Source organism: Grosmannia clavigera (genome assembly GCF_000143105.1).
Source record: "Grosmannia clavigera kw1407 unplaced genomic scaffold GCSC_108, whole genome shotgun sequence".
Taxonomy (NCBI): domain Eukaryota; kingdom Fungi; phylum Ascomycota; class Sordariomycetes; order Ophiostomatales; family Ophiostomataceae; genus Leptographium; species Leptographium clavigerum.
In genome coordinates, this window is record NW_014040837.1 from 608,040 (window position 1) to 627,267 (window position 19,228).

The window sequence follows — 19,228 nt, forward strand, 5'->3', positions numbered from 1 at the left end:
CGGGGAAATGAGGCTGCTCTGTGATTTGGGGACTTACTTGCTCCGGCAAGTGTGCAGAAGGGCGGACACGAGAGGCGGCAAGCTATACGGGGTAGCACCACGGCAGGACCGGCTCTTTGAACATAGTAATGCCATCCGACAAGAGGTTTTAGCGCCAATGAGCGAAGGGAGAAATGTGGATGATCCAATCACGGGTCCTTACGTGGCCGGCGGCTTTAAAAATCCCTTAAAATAAGGCATGGCGCCCGGGCGACAAGGATGGACGAGATGAAGGCACGGACATTCACGGAAGAAGATACGATGGCCGAGATTCCAGTATGCACAAAGACGTACAAGCTTAACAACGGTAAGCGGAGCCGAGAGAGACGAGTTGTGATCGCGTTGGTGATTAGTAAGCTGACAGCAGACAGGGGTTGAGCTTCCGGCCGTCGGGCTGGGAACATGGCAAGGTGGGTATGCTGGAGGATGGGTGACAGGGTGATGTGATCAGGGTGCTCAGCTGACCGGCCACAGGCACGTTTGGCAGCAGCGACGAGCAGGCCATGGTGGACTCGATCGTGCACGCGCTGCAAGCTGGTTACCGGATGATCGACACGGCGCAGATCTATGGGGTAGAGCGAGTAGTAGGCCGGGCGATCGGCGAGAGCGGCGTGCCGCGCGACCAGATCACGGTGGTGACCAAGTTCTGGGGTTACTGGCACCACGACCCGGCCGCGGCCCTGGCGATCTCGCTGCGTGACCTGGGGCTGGACTACGTCGATATCTTCCTGATGCACTGGCCGCAGGCGATGACGCCGCTGCCAGACGCCGCAGTGCTGCCGCCGACGGCGAGCCCGACCATCACGCAGACGTGGCGCCGCATGGAGGCCCTCGTGGGTCCGCGCTGCCGTGCCATTGGCGTGTCCAACTTTACGCAGCGCACGCTCGGACAGCTGCTCGACAGCCACGTCGCCGTCGTGCCGGCCGTCAACCAGGTCGAGCTGCACGCGCTCTGTCCAAACCTGCGGCTGCTTCCCTACTGCCAGCAGCACGGCATCCAGGTCGTCAGCTGGAGCACGCTCGGCGGACCGGCCAGGTCCGACGGCCCCGCGAACCCGATGCTCCAGCACGCCCTCTTCACCGACATCGCCGCCGCCCACAACATCAGCCCCGCCGCCGTGTCGCTCTCGTGGGCCGTCCAGCGCGGCGCCGCCGTCATCCCCAAGAGCGCTAGCACCCGCCGCATCGACGCCAACATTCGCCTCGTCACCCTCTCCGACGCCGAGATGGCCACCATCAACAGCGCCCACGAGACACTCGGGCTCATGCGCCTCTCCGACCGCTCGATCTCGCTCGGCGTCGTCGTCGATGGCAAGCGCACGCTCCTCGGCTGGACCAACGTTGAGATGGGCTGGCAGGACGAGGAGGGGAATTGGCTGACATAGGTGCCGAATATCGAGCTCGTTGGTTCTATATACTTTCACGTGACTCTGTGTCATCACGTGAACTTTTTTTCACTGCCATCGACCCCTTAGAGCGCACGCCAAGGAGCTCGACCAGGTTGACGGAAAAGAGGTAGCCTACACATGGCAAACGACAGTCGAGAAGAAATCGCATTTCGTGTGCCGACTCAGCATCGCTTCGGTGATACAGCATCTGCCCGTAGCCATCAACACAGTCTGAGCATCGCAAACATGAGGGCGCTGCCTCTAGCCCAGATAGACAACTCTTTCTCGTGCAGTACTTTAAGTAACACGGCAGGAAACCGATTGTCAGCCTCCTGCTGGCCACCTTTTGTTGTGCCGAAGTGGCCGATGACAGAAACACCGGTCGCCTCCATTTTGTTGCTTACGCATATTTTAATGTCGTACGAATGTCGCACAAAGAAATTTCAGATCTCAATGCTTGAAAAGACGGAAGTTTCGCTATTTTCCACCGGTCACTTCAACCTCTCATTTCTCTACCCACTAGCATCAGCATCCGCTCAACCATGTCGTCCCAGTCTCTTGATCCAGGCTGGTGGTATAAAGTCTCCTGCCTCGAAGAATTTTGCGATCAGGCGAACCTGAGTCCGAATGGAAGAGCCAACTTTCTTAGCAGTGTTGAATCCTTAACCGAAGAGGACATTGCTTCGTTTGCATGGCAAGTTGTGATGAGCTCACTAGGACCAAAATCGTCCCAGAAAGTCTTTTTACAAATGCAAAAAGACACAAATTTCATCATCAAGGCATTTCTGTTTCTAGACAAGAACTACGCGAGCTTCAAGCTTTCTGCGACAGAGAGAATAGAAGCTTCTGGAAAGCTTGAGGCCTTGATCACAGCTAAGCATCGGATTGCACCGAATCCCCCGAATTTCAAAAAAGCTGCCGTTGCCTTTGAAGCCCTCGAGCAGCCGACTTTGAAGGGGCGGTATGCCAGCGAGGAGGTCTTCTCATTGCTGATGCGTCAACACGCGCAATACAATGACCTGTACCTGTCTCCTTATACCACTATTGTTGGTCCCTCTGGGATAGGGAAATCCTTCTCGATCAAGCAGCTAGCTACTCGCTATGGCGTCTATGTCGTCTACTCCTGCCTGGCACCTAAGAACAGTCGAGGGTTCCCACGTCCGGTGACTATGGGAACTGCACCTGTAGATGGGGAGCAAGATGACATGATTGCTCAGTGGATGCTGTACCTTCGCAACCAGCTCTTGATAGCCGACTGCTGCAAGAGCGCTGGAATAACAGCTCCTGGTCTTTTTAATCTCCTTACTTCCGACAGTGAGGAGATAATTGCTGCTCGACAGAAGCTCAGGGCTCTTTTTCACAATCAGAACGAAGTCAGCGCCACTGCGATACATGAAGAACTGCTTGTGGCCAGGGTCGTTCTTGAAAAATGGGACTTGAACAGCACTCCAACCATTCCCCAAGAAGACGCTCGGCACCCAGTGATCATTTGCTTCGATGAAGCCAGAGCCCTCCTTGATGGACTAGACAATTGGGCTTTTCGCAGCCTCCGACAGGCAGCCAAGAAGATGATCCAAGACAGCGAAGATAGTGCAAGGAAAGAAGGCAGAAAGGAACGTAAGGACGCTGGCCATCGCGAGGACAGGGAAACTGTATCCTTCTTCATGGTTCTCCTGGATACAACATCCAAAATTAGCGACTTCACCCCGCCTAGCCGATACGATCACAGCGCAAAGGTCACAAACCAGCGTATCTTCCGACCGATATTCCAGATCGACTCACTAGACACCTTTGCCCCTGAGGCTATTTCAGATCCTTCGGGAGAAGAGTCTGCAGTAAACAGCCTGTTTTGTTTCGGTCGGCCTCTTTGGGGGGCTTTTCTCAAGGCGGGCCATTCATGGGATTCCATACTGAACTTGGCTATCGACAAAATCTCTGGATACGAGGGGCAAACAGTTTGCAACATTGCGATGTTGAGTTTTCGCATGAACTTTTACATCTCATCCATCATCTTGGCTAAGGACCTGGTGGCGTCGATGATGCGCTGTCTTGTTTCAGTATCCGTCGATCGAAATGATATCATCACCACGCAGCCTAGCGAGCCGGTGCTGGCATTTGCAGCATCCAAGCTTCTGCAGCAAGCTCCGACCCGCCTCGCATGCATCAGGTCGTGGATCGGCGGACTGCACTCGGGTGCACTGAATCCAGGAGATATTGGCGAACAGGTCGCTTCGATGATCCTCTTATTTGCATTCGACTACGTCGAGTTTGGCGTTGCTACAGAGCAGGACATCACCCCCCATGCAGTCCCCCTTCGTGAGTTCTTAGCGGCGCTACTGGGAAGCCGTGCGTGCGACGACCTATGGCGCTACCATGCCGACACAACGACCGGGAACCTCCTCAAGGACGGTGCCGTCTTCTTTAACCATATTGTGCGCGCATCGACCGTCCCGACCTACGAAGTCTTAGAACATGCATACAAGCGTGGTGCGGCAGTTTTTCTCCCGACCAACTTCCCCGGAATGGACGTTGCGATACCCATCCGCGCGTCTGAGGAAGGCCCAATGGCGCTCCTCTTCATACAGATCAAGAACCGCAAGGGGGACAGTAACACGCCCGGTCTCAGACTGTCTATGAAGGAGGACCTTTGCAAAGCCATTGCGCGACTGAAGCTACAGAAGCTTCACTCTGTCATAGGTCTCGTCATGTGCTTGCGCACACCGGGCAACTCTCAATTTGTTGCCATTGAGCCAGAATCGGGATCGGACATTCCAGGGCCCTTGACCAGGTCCGCAGCGAGGGCGAAAGGAAAGGGTACGAAGAAGGGAATGGGGAAGGCTGTTGAGGTTGTCGAGGGGCCGGAACAGCAGCCAGACAGCCTCCTTCTGGGCATATCGTTTGGTCTCGATTCGACCGTATACCCTTGTCTAAAGGCACCAACCGGGTCGAAGCTGTCGAAGCTTTCGAAAAATCGTAAGAGGTCAGCTATTTTGAGCGGAGAGGCCTCCTCAAGACAGGGCCTGGCAGAGATGGAGGAGATTTGTCATTTATTGGGGGGTTTGTTGGGGACGTGGCCGAACGCGTATGCGGAAGAGGACACAGAGTCAAGGTATGCGAAGAGACTCCTCGATCCCTTCTTTGACCTACACGGCGACGAAGGAGACATCGAGGAAGAGGGTTAGAGGAAGCGCAGACTCCGGAGACGTGGAAGTGCACTGGGTTCTTGTGCTAGGACCTGACAGCCAGGAAATGTTGAGCTGCGTTTTGATATTTAGAGTGATAGATGGACGCATAACGGCAGTAATAGTGTATCTGGAGATCGTGGACGCCGCATCTGCAGGTGCAAAATTGCAAACCTCCTATTATCCACCTCCAAAAGCTGCTGGCCCGACCACCTTCTCGAACCCACAACATACAGCAGGTTACCTCCCGGAACCTTGTGTTCATCACAGGCAGCTCGCCCTCGGCCTGGGAGAGTCCAGACCGGCCTGGTCACAAGGATGAAAGGGGAAATTATGATCGTCGACCTTGAAATCTTGTGTAGTGGTGGTTTCGCAAGCCCGGGTACAACGATAGCTCTATACACCCGCATAGACAATGCATCACACACGCCAGCCACAGAAGGACGAGGCAGCTAGTGCAAAAAGCAAGGGGAAGCACGTCAGCAAACAAACGCGCACTCTGCAGCAGCCACGATGCTTCTATTTTGGAAGGTGTACTCGTGGTACTTCACGGCTTCATGTCCCGAATAGGAAACCAGGGAGACGTAGCAGATGAAGATGGGACTTAACAAGCTCGATCTGGTTGCCCCACCCTTGACGTACTCGTCCGAGGGAGGGTTCATGCTGTACAGGGGCTCCTGAGCAGTACCGATTATCTCCCGAGTTGGCCTGCCACCCCGGAATGCCTGGCTCATGGTAAATGCCGTAGGCGCCTTTCTTCCTCTTTCAACCGATTACGGCATCGATGGCAAGGCGTATTTTTACGAAGCACAAGCGGCAATTGGCTTCTGGCCAGTACGAGTAGCTCGCTGTCGCGGTCACATTGAGCCATGTTTCTAATATCCCGCTAGATCGAAGAAGAGTTGCGTTTTGTCCACGAAGCATTACGTGGACGTTATGGATCTACGGAGTAAGTGCTGCTGCCCCTGGATAACTGGGCCCGACGGGTTACTACTCAGTATATGCGCCAGAATCAGTACGTGGGATAGGTGGAGAGGATCCATAGCTATTTTTGCTCGCGCGGGTGGCAGAAATTTTATTCCGCAGTACGGAGACATGCTCGCAGCAAGAAAGTGAGGAGCAGCAAAGAGGCAATGCATAATGGCAATCTGGTTGTATCTACAGAGTACTCCGTAGGCGTGTCTTGCTTCGACATGGAGCGATGCTTTGAGCAGCGATGTGGTAGTGGATACAACCCAGCAACATCTGTAGGGATCACTACTGTTCTTAACACTGCTAGCCACTCTTTCTGCTGGGCTGATCGGGGGTTCCCCAGAGCGTTTCATGGTCGGACGAACATCTTAAGATATCCCAAGATACTTTGACGTACAGAACGTCCTAGTAGCCCCTGCGGGCCACGCACGGCGACGAATGTATCTTACTTTGTAATACTCGAGCTGGCGTGAGGCTGTGCATAATTTCACGGCTGAACAATTTTAAAGCGAGGTATGTACCCTACGCTAATCAATGGGGCTATGAAAGTACTTTGCAGATTATCTCGTCACGTAGCCGGGCTGATAAGGACCGGTGGCTTGCGCAAGGGCGGGAACAAAGGAATGCTTGATCAAAATCGCCAAATCATTACTGGCCCGAAGGCAAGAGGAAAAAGTAAACAGGACAGGGCAGCACGGCGTGACGAATTGGCCAGGCGCATTGAATATCGTATAGTATGAGGTAAGAAACAGGCAAATACGGCCGGCTATCTTCTCGTATTGACGGCACTATGTAGCTGAGTAATCGTGCATGCAGAGCACTGTCGGCGGCCAAATATCGCCGATTGTCCTAGTCAGCCTCCGACCTGCCCTAAACGGGTCTGGAGCAGAAAGAACTCGTACGGAGTACGCCGTGCGCTGCCTCGAATGCTGTTTCTCCGGGATCGATCAACATATCGTACTCCGTATCTTTTGTACGGAGGACTGCACGACTGTGGTCTCGGCGCAGGCATCCCTGCTCTGCCGGGGTCGGAGGTGATGGCTGCTTTGGAGCATTCCCGAGCACCCTGAATGTCCTCAAGCGCCGGCCTTGCGCTCCTTCCCAGCGCCCCTTCCCCTGTAGGGAGCCTGCAATATAGTGCACCCGCATGCTATGGCCCTTTGGCAGCAGGGGACTTTCGGTCGCTCCCCCCTCCGGCGCCTCGCAAATTAAGCCATCAGCGAGGCAGTGTCGAAAAAGTCCAGGCACAGAGCGAGGCCGCGTCATCTGCCGGCCCTTCGTCTCTACACCCCTCCCCCCCCCCAGCCTGTAACCCCGGCCGGACCGTAAGGCCTGAACCAACCAGATCTTCCCTGCCTTGCGGACAGTCCACAAACCTGTGCTTCGCTCGCCCCTCTTTGCCGCCCTCGTTCCATCTCTGCCCAATCGTCGCGCCTTCGCTCTCACATTCTGCCCACTTTTTGTTTCTGCTCGCTCTTTGTGGCCCCTTTTGCTCCTCCCCTTTCCATACTCCGGGCCCGAGCTTACAGCCGCCCCGTCTTATTTTTCACTCCGCTCACCCCCCCCACCAACTCTTCCTGTGCCAGGCAGCATTATTTTCATAAATCCTCTAGCGAAACGAGTCTCCTGTCTCCCATCTCCTCCCTTTTCCTATTCCAACTCAGTGCCATACCCACTATTGAATCTCTAACACGTTTCTCCTCCACCCCTTCTTCCTACCATCATCGCCCACATCTTGCTTTTCCGAAATATCACTCTTTCCTGCTTCTCTTTTTTGGTCTGTCGACCTCCTCTCTCGTTTTGCTATTCCATCCCCATCTCTGGCTATAAGCTTCTAGACACCAACCATATTCAATCAAACCCTGTAAACGCTCCTCGACAACAAGGCCTCGACTTCTATTTGCATCGGTACTCCGGTTTATGTGCTTCCTATGATGAACACAAACATCAAACAAGAAGGCGACGCTCACAGCGTCATGACCGACAACATGTCCACCACATCAACTGTTCCCCAGCAGGGTCTCATGGACCCTATCGACTCTCTCCTTGACTTGTCGGACTACGACAACGTCCAGCAATACAACTCACCGACGCTTTCGCCGGCAACGTCCAAGAACAACTTTGTCCGCGCTACCGCGGCCTCGACTCCCTCATCCATACTCTCTGCGACGCAGCCGATGACCGGTCCCAGTCACCAGTATGACCAGTACAAGCAGCAGACCGGCTTCGTGCCCGGCGCTCTGGCAAACACGTTTGCCGTCAACCAGAACAACGCCCAGATGGGCACCACCTTTAACAACTACGACATGAGCTACATTCCCGTTGGCAGCAACGACGAGATGTTTGACTTTAACACTGCTCCTCACAATGCGTCAGTCAGCCCATCGGATATCGGGCTCGACTTCGAGTCGTCCTCAACCAACGGCAGCTACTACATCGCAGATGGTAACACACCGATGAGTGTTATTCCCGGCCAGGCACCGCAGGTCATGGCCATGCCATCAAACCTTGCACCGAACAATGGCCAAGCAAACACCGTTGGCCGTCTCTGGCCCGGTATGCATCAGCAGGCCGCCATCGCCAAGGCGCAGGCTCAACAGCGTCAGCAACAGCAGATTATCCAGCAGCAGCAGCGGCAAAACCAGGTGAAGCAACAGCAGCAACAGCAGCAGCAGCAGGGCCAGCGCCACAAGTCTGCTCAGCCCGCGGATCCTATCGTGGAGCAGAAGATCACCGAGCTGCTCAACTCCATGCGTCAGAAGTCATCTTCGCCGACGGATGCTAACGGCATGCCAATTGTGAACATTGGACGGCCAAAGAAGGACGAAGACGACATGGACGAGGACGAGCGTCTGCTTGCCAGCGAGGAGGGCAAGAAGCTTTCTAGCAAGGAGCGTCGCCAGCTGCGGAACAAGGTTTCTGCGCGGGCATTTCGGTCAAGGAGAAAGGGTAGGTTATCACACCTGACAATGACGTTCGTCAGTAGCTTGACTAACATACCTTAGAATACATCTCCCAACTCGAGGCTGAGATTGCCACCAAGGTGTCTGAGAACGGTGACTTGCGGACACAGAACCGGTCTCTGATCGAGGAGAACAAGCGGTTGTCGGATCTTACGCGCATGCTTTTGGGCTCTCCGTCGTTCTCTGACTTCCTTGACCGGCTCAGTTCCAACCCGTCGCTGATCCCGCAAGGCCAGGCCCAGCAGGCGCCGCAGCCGGAGCCGAGACAGGAGCGTCAGGCGCCGAAAGACAGCAATCCGTATTCGGCTCAGCAGCAGATCGGCATGGCCATGATTCCAGAGCAGCACGTCGACCTGTCGATGCTCCAGCTGGACGAGCCGACGTATGCCTTCCAGCCTCAAGTCTTCGCGGTGCAGAGCCTGGATATTCCTGCCTGCATTGATGCATCGATGTTGTCGGGCAAGACGTCCAACTTTGTCGGCTGCAGCGTCTACGATGCCGACGAGGAGAAGATGGATATGCCGGTCATTGCGCATCCCATTGTGGAGAAGAGGGTTATGGAGACGCATGCCACTGTCCCCGTTGACGAGTCTTTTGAGAACGACCCCGCCTTTTCTCTGTACCACGATGCGCCCACTACTGCGGCAGCTGTTGTCACATCAGCTACGGAGTCGTTCAAGCCCGTTGAGCTCAACAACGTGACGATGCCCAATGTCGATGTCTTTGGCGGCATCGACTCGGAGAAGGCTCTGGCACGGTACGAACTTGTTGATGTTGTCGATGGACGCGCTGGCGCGGTGTCAGAGGAGGTTGCGATTGCTAGGATAAACCTGCTTGCCAGCAATCTGAAGGGGATATCTGCAAGGCTGGACATGCTCGTCCCCGAAGCTTGAACGGGCGCTGGAAGTCCGGCTGCTTGCTACCATCTTTTGGCTCTTTTTTCATTTGTTCAGTGTCGCCAATTTTTGTTCATATTTGGCCTGCCGCATCTTTTTTCTTGTGCATCGGGGAAGCCCTATTTTTTTTTTGTACACACCCACATCTTTTCACATGGCGTAGATCAGATTTGGAGACATGGGTAGGATTGGATGGGAACGGTCGTTTTGCAACCGTATTTGTTATCTCACATTAGATATGCCGACCGTGGAAGCGGCCTGGCAGATTCAATTTGTTTATGATTATGACATTTTCAGCAGATGCTTTGCCGCGATATTTCTAGATGCTATGCTTTGTCCTAGCTTCGGACACGTTCGTGAATACATAAAAGAGTGGGCCCACTTTGGGTTGAATAATGCGTTACATAAAAGTAATTCAGGCGGTGTGCAGTTTCCCAACGCATATCGGCAATACGGGGTACTCCGTATAGTGCCAAACATTCCAGCCCGTCGCACCGTTAAAAAACGGCTGCTGCCAAGCAGAATTCCAGTGGTATTTTAAGATAAAAAATTGTGGTAAGGCGGTCGGTGCAAGCAGATGGGGCAGAAACGGTCGATTGCATTGATTTGACTGTGTATGGAGTATAGATGCGACCGCGTTGCAACGAGATAGTGATGGGAGATGTGATTGGCAAAAAGTCGGTGCTAACTGGGGCTCACGTGCAGGATTGACCTGGCAACGGTGGGCTCACAGTGATAAACAAAAGAGCTGGCCTGTCTGCGACGGCCTCAGTCCGCTTCAAAGCAGACAGGGATCCTAGTGGCAGACGACCAGAGCGATCCGGCCCTTTATTGCCGCCGTTGCTGCCGCCCCTAATTTCTTCCCAACGGTTGAGACGGCAAGCGAAGTTGGTTTCCTTTTATTTCTGACTTTTTGAGCACGCACACACAGGCCACCGAGAGGATAGATATCGCGGACATCCTGCCAATACAGGTACACCAGACACGATCAGTCCTTGTCCATACTGTCAGCCGTCTGTCCATCTACGGCAGACGACGACTAGACTCTGATGGCGATGCCGAGCACAGAAGCGGCCGTTGATGGGCAGGAGGAGGCCAAGTACGAAGGATCCGCACACGAAGATGCGTGGACGCGCGACGAACGAAGCTATGAGGAGGACGAGCAGGGCCACGAAGTAGCGGAGGAGAGCTTTTGTGATGACGGCCCACGTGGCGATGTGCATGGGAGCAGCGATTCCGAGCGGGAGGAGCACAGCGGCCATGACCACGACCACAACGACGACCACAACGACGAGCACGACGAGCATGACGAGCATGATGACGATGTGTTCAGCCAGCACAGCCAGAGCGAGCGCAGTCCGCGCAGCTCGCTCGACGGGTCTCTGGACAGCCACGGCGGCAGCTCGGGCAAGAAGACAGCCAAGGCGGACGAGAGCTACGAGCAGCACGAGGACGGCTACGACGACAGCGTGCATCATCACCAACGGCTGCCGCGACTGTCGGGCATGTCGGCGGGGTCGGGCTTTTCGCAGGGCGGCGCGATCTCCAACATGTCGCAGTACCTGGAGGACTCGACGGCGGACTCGGGCCACGACGGCGGACAGAGCCAGTTTGTCGCGCGAGCGGTGTCGACGTCGATCGGTGGCAGCGGTGGTCGAGGGGCGTTTCGGACGCCATCGGCGGTGCGAGCGATGCAGATGTCGTCGCCGTCGCCGTCGCCGTCGCAGTCGCCGTCGGTCATGTTTGGGATGTCGCCGCGATCGGCGCGACAGCGACGACGACAGCAGGAGCAGCAGCAGGGCCAAGGCGAGACATGGATCGCGTCGCCGCCGACACGGACGGCATCCCGGTTCCGGCCGATCCAACCGGAGCCAGCGCCGCTGGTGTTGCTGCACGCGACGCTGATGCCGACGCGATGGGCCTGGGCCGACGTGCTGGATCGCTGGGGCGAGGCAGCCGAGGAGCAGGCGGGCGAGACCGAGCACGACGCGGCCGAAGGCGAGAACAGCGAGGGCAGCCCGGGCAGCCCGGGGACACCCAGCCGGGCCTTCCGGCGGCTGCACACGGCCTGGTGCCGGCTGCAGTCGTTTCTCAACGGCGAGACGGTGTCGGAGCGTGGCGTGCTGCTGCCACACCCGCAAAACGACTTTGAGGTGCTGGAAGAGCGGCTGCTGGAGGCGCTGGAGCTGCCGGTGCGACGACGGGCGCGCATCCTTGAGTGCGGACACTACCTCGGGCCGGTGGACGATGACGACGACGACGGCGATGATGGGTACGAGGACGAGGACAGCGTGGCAGGCGAGGACGAGGACCTGGACGAGGACCACGACCACAGCGAGACGGACACGGCGCATGGTGGCGACAGCAGCATCAGCCGCCACAAGGAACGACGGCACTGGTGCGGGATGTGTCGGGCGGAGATCCGCTACGAGCCACTGCGGGCGGAGCGGGTGTTCCGGGTCAAGGTGTACGCTAGCAACGGGCTGATGACGGCGGGCGCGTGGGCTGCGTGCTGGCGCGAGATGGAGCGGGTGGACGTGGAGATTGAGCCGGTGGTGACGGACGCGGCGCTGCTGCGAGAGCTATCGCGAATCCGGGCAACACAGGAGGTGAGAGAGGTGAGAGAAGTGGGGGATGAAGAGAAGGAGAAGGAGATGAAGGAGAAAGAGGTGAAGGAGGAAGGGCTGAAAGACGAGACAAGCGACATGCTTACGGAAAAAGTTCAGACGAAGACGAATTCGGCTGGATGGAAGCAGCAGCACGAGTCGGCTTCACTGACCGCTCTCCTGATGGCAGCTGGTCGTGTCATTCTGCGCGATCACAAGCGCATGGCCATCACGGTTCTGAGCGGTCTGGTGATCATGCTGGTGGCGCTGCGAACGGCCACGGCGCCACTAGAGGTGATCGTGTCGGCGGGGATGCCGGGTGTGGTCCCGCCGGTGGTGCCGGTGGTGAGCGCAGAGGCGGCCGTGAAGGCAGAGCCGCTGATGCGCGAGCTGGCCGTCGCTGCAGGCAGACAGCCGGTGACGGACACGATCGCGGGCATGGATGCCGTCCCGACGACGACGACGGTGGAGACGGTGACGCAGCGACAGACGGTGCAGGTGTTTGAGACGGTGACGGAGCGAGTCACGGCGACCGAGAGGGTCCGAACGACGGAGACGGTCACGGCGACGGAGTCGGCCAACAAGGCCAAAAAGGTCTTTGAAATCGAAGCGGCGCGGACTGTGGCGCAGATGGACGTCGACAGCGTGGCGGCCGAGTACGGGCTCGAGCTCGTCGCCGACAAGAAGAGCACGGCCGGCCAGCCAGGCTTCAGCCCCGTCGACGCCAAGCCAGAGTACATCGTGGCCGGCAGTCTTGGCGGGAGCTGCTGCGATCGGAGCAGCTGCTGCGACCGAGATGTGGCCCTGTTCTGATCTTCTTTGCTCTTGGACTGCATCGGTCCATCCATTTCTGCATCAGCCCCTCCTTCTGGATACCAGATAGCCTGCGCCTTGAACATTTCCCAGCACACCTAGACGCTAGCGAGCGCGCGAGTTTGTCAGTTTGCCCGTTTGCAGCTTGCCGTTTGCCGTTTGCCATTTGCCAGCATATTATGGACGGGAGGCGGTGCTTAGTCAGCTGTCCTTGTCATAAGAGAATGTATTAAGTCCTGATGCCTATGGAAATTCCGTGTCCAAACGCCATTTTGTCCTGTCCTGTTGCCCGTAAAGCAAGCGATCCGGCTTGATTCAGCACCGTCCACCCTACCACTCGCCCGCCAAGGACTTGATCGTCCCGAGCACCAGGCTCAGCGCGACCCCAAAGCTGACAAAGACCTGCCACTTGCGCGTCCAGAGTCCGTGTTCACGGGCCAGCCAGCCGACGGCACCCAGCGGGAAGACGAACCCGACCAGCATGCCGCGGACCATGACGTCGAGCAGTCCGGGCATGCCGGCGTCCTCGTCGGGTGGCAGGGGGCCGTCCGTGTCGACGTCGGCGGTGCCAGACGACGCCCCGTAGCCAGACGCGGTCGTGGTGCCGCCGCCGCTACTGCCACCGCCATCGTCGAGCCAGCGGTCCTCCATGGCCCGGAGCGTGTCGGGCGACGGCATGGCGTCGGGCGTGAAGCGTGTCGCCTGGATGCTGCGGAACTGCAGCCGCAGCTGGTTGACCTCGGCAGCCGAGAAACCGGTGGCCAGCAGCCGGTCGAAGCCGTGTGGCGCTGCCAAAGTGGAAGTGGCTGTGGCTGTGGCTGTGGCTGTGGCTGTGGCTGTGGCTGTGGCTGTGGCCGGCCGCCTGGCCGATCCCGGCAATGGCCAGGCGAGCCGTCGACTGGTGGCCGTTTCCGTCATGCCTCCTTCTCTGCCTTCTCCTCTGCCCGGTACCATCACCGTCGCTGCCGTGCCGTCGTGCCGCACCACCATCGTCGCATCGCTGCCGTCGTCGCCCCGCATCGTCGTCGTCCGCGTCGCGGTCCCGCCTTCGTCACCACCAAAGAGCGACAGCCCCGTCGTCGCGGCCATCACCTCGGCCATCAGCTCGTGGTCCGGCTGCACGTCGCCCATGCTGCAGTTGATGTATATGCGGACCGGCGCCGCGTCCGCCGACGTTGGCTGCGTCGACGAGCGCCCAGACCGTCCAGACCCGCCGTTCCCTCCTCGTGCTCGTGGTGGTGGCGGCACCATCATCGGTCGCAGCGCCCGGCTCAGGATCGCGTCGTCCGCCAAGATCTTGCCACCGTAGATCAGCCGCAGCCGTCGTCGATGTGCATCCCGCAAAACATCCGCTCTCGCGTTTGTGTTTCCCTTTCTGTCTCCGTCGCCATCTTCTCTCCGTGCTGCCGCTTCCGCTCTCGCTGCTCGCGTCGCCTTGGCCGCTTCCACCTCCATATGCATCAGCTGCGCCCGGATCAGCGGCTTCAACCCCGCTACCGTCATCCGGTGCGGCTCTGCAATGTCCAGCGGTACGTCTGGCACCGACAGAAACCGTATCATCAGCCGTAGTGGCGCCACGACCCCCGGCGAAGACGTCGCCGCTCGCTTGCTCGTCATCCGTCCGCCACGTCGCCTGCCACTGCCATCGTCCTCTGCTCCGTAGTCGCTCATCGTCGCTGTGCAGAAGAGAAGGCTGTGGCGCTACCACATTGGAGCTCTCAACTGCTTTCGGCAGGCCCCTTATCTGACGTCACGTGCAGCTATCTCTCCACTGATGCTTTGTCAGTACAGTATGGCGTACAGTACAGATTACGGAGTCTTGCACTCCTTCTCGATACACGGTACAAAGTACAAGTACAGTATGATTTCCTTGCCTATGCCTTGCCTACATATGAAGACCTCCCTTCCAAACCAATATATAACCGTTACATAGCGTACATTTTCCTCGTGTCGTGGTTCCAAAAAAACGCCTACTCCTTAGAGTTTTGAAAGAGGAAAAGAGATCGGACCCCGTCGGCAATCTTGGCCATGCCCTTGTCGACCGAATGCTCCAGCCGGAACCGTGCCATCTTCTTGTCGCGAAACTTCTGAAGGTCAACGCCAGACCGCAAAACGTAGTCAAACAAAGCATCCATCCCTTCGCAGGAACCGAGCGAAGAGCACTCAAAGTAGCCGTTGCAGCGCATCTTTGCCGCAGCTTCTTCTCCCTGTCGTGCGTTAGCGTGAGCTGAAGACACGTTAAAGCTCCATAGACTTACTTCGGCAACGGATACGGGGACCGCATCCTCGTCGTCGAGCGACATGTGAAGAGGAGGAAGGCGATGACGAGCATCCATTTTCAGTCCTGCCAAGACGACGACTGCATTTTCCTCGTACATGGCGATATCATTGCGGTACTGTCGACCGAATCTTGTCAGCACGGCACATCTTTCCGAACAGCAATACCGCTTGATCGCTCACACACCTTTTGCAGATTCTCGAGGCTGCTCGGTCGTCCGACATCAAAACAGAGAACAACCACACTGAACCAGCCCAGAGCAAGGATGCTCGGCTGGCCCGCATCGTGCCCACTGCCAGCCTCCGAGAGGTTCAGCTGGACACGGACATCGTCCACGGTCAGCCGGAATGTACTCTCGTGAATGTCGCTTGGCACGTAATCCTTCGGAAAGGTGCCGTGGACAAGACGTCTGCGCCCTTGTTAGCGTGCATTCGCAAAGACAGTCCAAGCGAACAAAGTCGTACCGAATCAGAGCGCTCTTCCCCACAGGGCCGTCGCCTATGAAAGCGACATTGACAATCATGTCCGGCCGGTCCTCGTGCCAGACAGCAGCCTGGCCGGGATGCGCACCAACGGCTGGCTTCTTCATCATTCGCCGAAGCGCGCCCGAGCCAGACGCACGCAGTGAGCCGGGACGCTTGGACAGGGATGTACGGAAGCTGCTTTTTCGCCGCTGCGGCTTGGCCGCCTGGCTGAACTGATACGGCTGCTCGCTCTGTTTGGCCGCGTCCTCCGACGACATGGTCTCGCTATGTCTCCGCACGGCAGCCATCTCGACGAGTTCTTCGATAGCCGGGGCCAAGGCAAGCGACGACGAGACCTTTTGGGAAAACCGCCGGACCGGGTCGAGAATCTTGGTGCGCTTTCGCGCCAGCATCCCGTCCAGCTCCTGCTTCTGTGTCAGTAGCGCGCTCCAGTGCATCGGTAGGGTCGGTTAGGCAACCAGATAGACAAACCTCCGAGTTGTGCCTCTTCTTGCTTTCCAGAGGAATCCAGCCCGGGACATGGTCCACATTTTCTTTGTCGTGGTTGTCGAGCTTCACATGTCTGCCCTCCTCGCCGATACTGACAAGTCGGACCTGGCGGGACGAGGGCAGCTTGAGCGGTTGGGGGTGCAGCGGGTGATTGGTTTTGGGGTTGAGCCCCTGGAGGTATCGTTCCTGTGGTGACATGGGTAGCGGAATGTCGGTCAGCCATTGCTGCATGCGGGCCTCCCGGCCACGAGGCCCAAGCGACGAGCTGTTGGAGCGAATGCGGTGCGGTGGCGACGGCGGCGTCTGTTCTGGTGTTGGGAGAGCTGCTTCTGCCGCCATGCTCTGTCCGCCAGCAGACAGGAGGCCAGCCGACTGGAGCGGCGTCATTGGTGGCAGCATGTGCGACGTGTCTGGAGAAGGGGGGGTACTCTCCGACGCCTGGGAGTCCTGAGGTGTTGGAGGTGTGACCCACGAGGTGGCCAAGACATGGGTTTGCGAGGGACATTTTGGCGTGAAGGCGCCACGCAGCGGGTGGGGGAAGTTTGCAGCCATGGCCGAAACGGACGAAGACATGACAAGGTGAAGATAACGAGAAGACGTGCAGCGTGAGCATGCGCGTGGAAAGAGTGTGAGAACAGATGAATACGACCAAATGCAGTGGACGGTCAAAAGAGCGGATGTGGGAATACCGAAGATCACATCTAGTCCGCCGAAAGCCAACGCAAGAATGCCTAGTTGGCAGATCGGTGGCGGTTGTAAGGTACAAAAAGATAGTTGGCGGCCCGAAGCAGCAATAATCAGCAATGTCCGACGTTGGGTAGTTCTCCAATCTCCAACAGGCTGCAGGATACTATGTAGTAGCGACTGGAATGGAGGCAGGCCTCCGATGTCTCGATTTGGCGGCCCGCTGCGAGACTGTAGGACAAGAGCAAAAAAAGAAATGGATCGGCCGGAGAGGCTGGAGACGGCGCCCTGAAGAATTGCACATGGACTCTCGTTGGGATGCAGGAGAGGAGAGAAAAGAAGGAGACGGAAAGGACGGTCAGCGACGCGTCGTTGTTGCCGTTCCTGTAGCGACTTGACGCGTCTGAGGCCGGGAAGAAAACAACGCGCGCGTCTGGAAAGCAAGCTCAGCCTACGCGCTGTTCGTTTCCCTGTTTATCGTTCAGCGACAGGGTTCCACAGTCCAGCGCCCCTTGCGTCTAGAGGACACGAGGTGGCACAAGCAGCAGATGCTTCCATGTTCTACATAGCAGAGCTTTTGTGGAAGTGCTGCGATTTGTACGGAGTACCAAGGTCTGCATTCTGGATGATGGCTGTGTCGATCGATCGCCCTGTGCTTGTGGGCCTTGCGGGGTGAAGATCAGCTCGGAGAGTACTCCGTACTCCGTAGAGCCTCCTAGTATGTGCTGTACTGAATACGTGAATATCGGATAGTTGAATTACAGAACACGTGCCAGCGATGGCGTAACAGCGACGGATAACGTCGTCATTGAGCCCTGGGCGGGGCCCCGAGGCCGGCGCAGAGAGCAGCGATGGCGATAGCGACAGAAGCAGACTAGAGGCCAAGGACGAGATAAAATCCGAGCAGCCCCTCAGTCCGGGGCCAGCGCGCATTTTTGGTTGATAACGTCCAATGCAGCGCCAGACTCTGCGGCCCATCGTGCAGCGGTTCCTTGGATCGTCGCCCTTCGTCTCGATCTCGATCTCGACCTCGACCTCCGCTCTGCGTCTCTTCTCCTCCGGCCGCAGCAGGATGAGTGCCAAACTCAAGCCGGCGTCGCGGTTCTCCGACAGCCGCAAGGATGTGTGGTCGATCATCAACGAGGCGGCAGCAGCGTCGCCGAAGCAGCCGATCGTGAACCTGGGGCAGGGCTTCTTCGGGTACAACCCGCCGGCGTTTTTGCTGGCAGCGGCCAAGGCGTCGCTGGACCGGGTCGACTGCAACCAGTACAGCCCGACCAAGGGACGGCCACGGCTGCGCAAGGCGATCGCGGCGGCGTACTCGCCGTTCTGGGGCCGGACGCTCGACCCGGAGACGGAGGTGACGGTGACATCGGGAGCCAACGAGGGCATGCTGAGCGTCTTCACGGCCTTTGTCGAGGCGGGCGACGAGGTGATCGTGTTCGAGCCCTTCTTCGACCAGTACATCAGCAACATCGAGATGCCCGGCGGCAAGGTCGTGTACGTGCCGCTGCATCCGCCGGCCGACGGCAGCGAACAGACGACAGCAGCGTCGGCCTGGTCCATTGACTTTGGCGAGCTCGAACGTGCCATCACGCCGCGCACCAAGATGCTCGTGCTCAACACGCCGCACAATCCGGTCGGCAAGGTCTTCTCGCGCGCCGAGCTCGAGCAGATCGCCGCCCTCTGTGTCCGCCACCAGATCATCATCCTGTCCGACGAGGTCTATGACCGCCTCTTTTACGTGCCCTTTACCCGCATCGCCACCCTCGCGCCCGAGGTCGAGCGCATCACCATCACCGTCGGCTCGGCCGGCAAGAACTTTTACGCCACCGGCTGGCGCATCGGCTGGCTCATCGGTCCGCCCGACTTGATCCAGTACGTCTCGGCTGCCCACACCCGCATCAACTTCTCGTCCGTCTCGCCGCTGCAGGAGGCCTGTGCCATTGGCTTCGAACAGGCCGAGGCCGAGGGCTTCTGGCAGACATCCATCACCGACATGAAGGCCAAGATGGACCGCTTCAACGAGATCTGGAAGGAGCTCGGCATCCCCTACTCCGAGCCCGATGGCGGCTACTTTGTGCTCGTCAACCTCAGCAAGGTCCACTTGCCGCCCGACTATCCTTTCCCGCCCGATGTGGCCAGCCGGCCGCGCGACTTCAAGCTCGCCTGGTTCCTGATCCAGGAGCTGGGCGTTGCCGCCATCCCGCCCACCGAGTTTTACACCGCCGCCAACCAGACCATTGCCGAGGACTACCTCCGCTTTGCCGTCTGCAAAGACGACGACGTGCTGGAGAGCGCCAAGGAGCGGTTGCGCGGCCTGAAGAAGTACTTACGGGAGTAGGCGGAAGATGTATTTCCCATATGACAGTAAAATAGACATTACTCATCCTACCTTTGGCCACTTGGTCACGTGCTTTTAGAGTACAAGAA

The 19,228-nt window shown here is 57.7% G+C and overlaps 8 protein-coding genes across 8 annotated transcripts; 5 read left to right on the forward strand and 3 right to left on the reverse strand.

Moving 5' to 3' along the window:
• Nucleotides 1-258: 258 nt before the first annotated feature.
• On the forward strand, nt 259-1,424 carry CMQ_6691 (aldo-keto reductase; the record flags this gene model as incomplete). Its single annotated transcript, XM_014320377.1, has 3 exons — nt 259-346; nt 411-449; nt 514-1,424. The coding sequence occupies 3 exons, from the start codon at nt 259-261 to the stop codon at nt 1,422-1,424; spliced, it is 1,038 nt and encodes a 345-aa protein (XP_014175852.1).
• A 752-nt stretch (nt 1,425-2,176) lies between these two features.
• CMQ_6702 (uncharacterized protein) lies at nt 2,177-4,609 on the forward strand (the record flags this gene model as incomplete). Its single annotated transcript, XM_014320388.1, has 1 exon — nt 2,177-4,609. One exon carries the CDS (start codon nt 2,177-2,179, stop codon nt 4,607-4,609), a length of 2,433 nt encoding a protein of 810 aa, XP_014175863.1.
• A 479-nt stretch (nt 4,610-5,088) lies between these two features.
• CMQ_6923 (uncharacterized protein) lies at nt 5,089-5,343 on the reverse strand (the record flags this gene model as incomplete). The annotated part of the gene is made up of 1 exon (XM_014320609.1): nt 5,089-5,343. The coding sequence occupies one exon, from the start codon at nt 5,341-5,343 to the stop codon at nt 5,089-5,091; it is 255 nt and encodes an 84-aa protein (XP_014176084.1).
• A 2,214-nt stretch (nt 5,344-7,557) lies between these two features.
• Nucleotides 7,558-9,437, forward strand: CMQ_6538 (bzip transcription factor; the record flags this gene model as incomplete). Its single annotated transcript, XM_014320224.1, has 2 exons — nt 7,558-8,530; nt 8,587-9,437. The coding sequence occupies 2 exons, from the start codon at nt 7,558-7,560 to the stop codon at nt 9,435-9,437; spliced, it is 1,824 nt and encodes a 607-aa protein (XP_014175699.1).
• A 1,052-nt stretch (nt 9,438-10,489) lies between these two features.
• On the forward strand, nt 10,490-12,859 carry CMQ_6568 (flavoprotein oxygenase; the record flags this gene model as incomplete). Its single annotated transcript, XM_014320254.1, has 3 exons — nt 10,490-11,122; nt 11,213-12,049; nt 12,167-12,859. 3 exons carry the CDS (start codon nt 10,490-10,492, stop codon nt 12,857-12,859), a joined length of 2,163 nt encoding a protein of 720 aa, XP_014175729.1.
• Nucleotides 12,860-13,189: 330 nt separating this feature from the next.
• CMQ_6998 (conserved membrane protein) lies at nt 13,190-14,530 on the reverse strand (the record flags this gene model as incomplete). The annotated part of the gene is made up of 1 exon (XM_014320684.1): nt 13,190-14,530. The coding sequence occupies one exon, from the start codon at nt 14,528-14,530 to the stop codon at nt 13,190-13,192; it is 1,341 nt and encodes a 446-aa protein (XP_014176159.1).
• A 299-nt stretch (nt 14,531-14,829) lies between these two features.
• On the reverse strand, nt 14,830-16,684 carry CMQ_6652 (Ras family GTP-binding protein rho1p; the record flags this gene model as incomplete). Its single annotated transcript, XM_014320338.1, has 5 exons — nt 14,830-15,066; nt 15,118-15,255; nt 15,324-15,546; nt 15,602-16,026; nt 16,094-16,684. The coding sequence occupies 5 exons, from the start codon at nt 16,682-16,684 to the stop codon at nt 14,830-14,832; spliced, it is 1,614 nt and encodes a 537-aa protein (XP_014175813.1).
• A 1,063-nt stretch (nt 16,685-17,747) lies between these two features.
• CMQ_6939 (aminotransferase, class i/classii) lies at nt 17,748-19,139 on the forward strand (the record flags this gene model as incomplete). The annotated part of the gene is made up of 1 exon (XM_014320625.1): nt 17,748-19,139. One exon carries the CDS (start codon nt 17,748-17,750, stop codon nt 19,137-19,139), a length of 1,392 nt encoding a protein of 463 aa, XP_014176100.1.
• Nucleotides 19,140-19,228: the final 89 nt, after the last annotated feature.